General features: G+C 34.8%; 1 protein-coding gene across 1 annotated transcript; it reads right to left on the reverse strand.

Moving 5' to 3' along the window:
* Positions 1–1,813: 1,813 nt before the first annotated feature.
* LOC145076071 (uncharacterized) lies at positions 1,814–2,458 on the reverse strand. Its single transcript, XM_079022080.1, has one exon. It carries the CDS (start codon positions 2,456–2,458, stop codon positions 1,814–1,816), a length of 645 nt encoding a protein of 214 aa, XP_078878206.1.
* Between the last annotated feature and the right edge of the window lie 913 nt (positions 2,459–3,371).

Consider the following 3,371-nt stretch of genomic DNA (forward strand, 5'->3'; position numbering starts at 1 on the left):
GGGAGGGGGGGGGGGAATACAAGTTAAATACTTATAGTTATTACATCAATCATATATGATTAAGAACTACAAAACCAATGATTTTATTATTGTTCAAACTGTTTTACTTCAAACTGCTTTACAAACTCTTTTACTTATCAAATACTTTTATTTAAACTTTGTCATATTTCTTATAAATTGCATGCCCATATATGTGTAGATATATAAGAAATGTTTAAAGGGCTTAGGAAGGCCATCCGCCCTATTTCCTTTTTCTCGATTTGGATGTGGTATGGTGGGATTTCGGGTAGCCCTCCGAAGGTCATTTCAATATTAATTGTATATCAAATGTACATATATAGACATAAAAGTACTCCTTTATTCATGCGTATCAGTACATCATTAGTAAGTTACCATCAGGGTAACACAGGATCATACTACTACAATTTCTAGATCAATGAGTCAGTTCATTCATGAGTCAATACTTATTACTACGAGTACATATACAACTATACTAGAAAGAGAACATATAAAACTATACTAGAAAGAGAACATATACAACTATACTAGAGAGAGAACATATACAACTATACTAGACCGAGAACATATACAACTATACTAGAGAAAGAACATATACAACTATACTAGAACAGTTCATTACATTACATATACAAGAATACATTCATTATTGTGATATGAATCGGAGCATGACTTAAATGCCATGGCCCGAGTTGTAGCCAGAGTCTCTTGAAGGGAGAGCATGAGTTTGCGTATAGATCTATACTGGATTGACTATCCTACACCTTGCTGCTAGCTACAGCCGGACCTGCAGGTCTGCGGGTGCCAAACGTCATTCCGTTATTACGACCATTCGTATGTCGTTCTTACCAGTCGATAGTATGGTGCAATTAGTCACATGATACCTTAATATAAATCTGGTTTAAGGTAGTTAGTACAACAGTAGTTCCTATAATACAACACTACAGTACTACAATAATTTACCCATTACATATATTTAGTGATTATTTCACTTAAACATTAATGTACAAACTATATTTTGTTAAATGATAGTTACACTTGGGAAATACACACTTTTACTACAAACGAGCATACAAAACAGTTAAGCCTTGGTAGAAGGCTACTTTAATAGAAAATATAGGTTTTTCTGAGAGATTCAAACTTTTACAAACACTTACAAACATTTACATACATTTTACAAACTTACACTTGAGACATGTTCAAACGTTTTGATAACAAACACCGACACTAAAATACTTATGAACTCACCAGATTAATGCTGATAAACTCTATCAAAATAACTTGTATTCTCAGGTCATCAGTAGACAGGTACCGAGGCCAGCTTTTGAGAAGATGGAGCGCATCCAACACTTATCTTATTATTTTGATTCACATTATATTTTTGGTGTCTATAACTGTACAGAACACGCTAGTATTAAAATTATATATTTAATGCAATGGATGATGTTGTTTGCTTGTTTATTTTTACTGTGTTGTGATACTCTACATGACGTCCTCCGCCCCAAAACGTTTCCACCGTTCTTTGTTTTGGGGTGTGACAAATGTAGAGGTAAATTATAAAAGACTTCTTTATACACAACATTTTTTGTTAAATTGTTGGCAAATTTTACGTTGTTGTCAATGTAAAATCGTTGTCCATCACGAGAGGTTACACGAGATGCAGCCACGTAAAGCTGACCAAAACCGGTTGAGACAAGTACACACAAACATGGTTAAAAGTTTGGCCTTGACTTTTGTTTATTGTCATAGCGAAGTAAACTTTTACTGGAAACTATCTTCTCATAAATCTAAAAGGTCATGATATATCATTTGGAGTCATATCAACCCTTCCAGTCAGAACTTTCTCCCCAACACGAGTTCCAGTAATAATAAATGCTTCAAGAACCCTCTGACTGATTTGTGTGACCACTAATCGAGTACCATTACACCGCCCTTTTTGCAAATTCAGGTCACGTAACAATATGATTGGTGCATTGGCTTTTAGGTATATGATATAGTTTGGAACACTTGAAAACCGCAATGTGTTAAGAAATTCAGTTGGATACAAAATTTGCATTTCTTCAAAGTTATCCGTAGTCGCACATATAGTATCAGCACTTAACATTTCATGCATGTCGACTAGTATACTTTCAAGAACATGTAAATTTATGTTGTTAACCTCGTCACTTGTCGGGCAAAGAATGCATCTTTCCTTTAAATAAGAAAAGTCACTAAGTCTATTCAAAATATCATGGATTACATTGGATAACATTGCCTGAATAGGATTGTTAGCAATAGGAATCAGAAGGTCATCAGGTATAGTGATCCATGTAGCATCATCTTCACCTTCAACTACAATTTTTGGAAGCTTACCGGCCCCCATGTCAAGAAGCCATGTCTTAAATTCACACATGCATATCAATTCAACACCAGTGATGGTGGTTGGATTATGCAAACGCATGTTAGTTGTCAAGACAGAAACAATACATGCATTCCAGAGAGTGCGTGAATTGTTGATAGCAGCTCCAACAACATCGCACCGTGACCCATATGGAATGATGGGAAAGATTTGCCAAAAGTCACCAGCAAATACTAAAATCTTCCCCCTAAAAAGCTGATTTTCAGAACCAGGGACGTAATTGTTCGGTTTTGAGAACTATAACACTCATATGGTGCACATGCAACCCTAAATGCTTTGGATCTATATTTTCTCTAATTATACATGTATATTTTCAATTTTCCAAAGCAAACATCTTAACTAGCATACAAATTGATATTTGAGCAATACAACTAGTTAGATGACTTACCTCTTAGAAGGACTTCTAGTTCTTGACGTTTGAAAGCTTGAGTACCTCAAGTGTGATGCTTCTAATGGTTCACAAACACCAATATGCAAGAGGAGGCTTGAGAGAATAAGTTACTTAGCTCAAAATCAATACACATTCCCTAAGAATGTTGTGGCAGCTGATTTTGGCTCTAGAGGGTTTATTTATAGTGTAGCAAGTGCTAGGGTTACATCTATGTAAACCCTAATGGATCATGACTCTTCATCTTACTTTGGATCCATGGGTTAACCTCCATGGACTATCCACGTTGGTTTAGCCCACCCAAATAACCATGGATCATTAGCCTACACTATTAGAATCATTGATTTACCAAATCAGTCTCCATATATTTAATTAGTCTCTTTTGACCATAAAATTAATTCTTGATGAGTACTAATTAAATAATATTCAGATTAATATATTATACTTGTAATATATTAATAAATCATAAATAACTTTATTCTTAAAAGTCCATCCTATCAAATTGCACTGGTGAAGGCAACCCAAAATGATCATGCTACAATCGGGTCAAGTACATCGCAGTTATAT

The sequence above is a fragment of the Lactuca serriola genome, chromosome 9, assembly GCF_051521515.1.
Source record: "Lactuca serriola cultivar US96UC23 chromosome 9, Lser_US96UC23_V15, whole genome shotgun sequence".
Taxonomy (NCBI): domain Eukaryota; kingdom Viridiplantae; phylum Streptophyta; class Magnoliopsida; order Asterales; family Asteraceae; genus Lactuca; species Lactuca serriola.

Coding starts and splice junctions, on each gene's coding strand:
- LOC145076071 (XM_079022080.1), bottom strand. CDS start 2,458: ATGCGTTTGCATAATCCAACCACCATCACTGGTGTTGAATTGATATGC.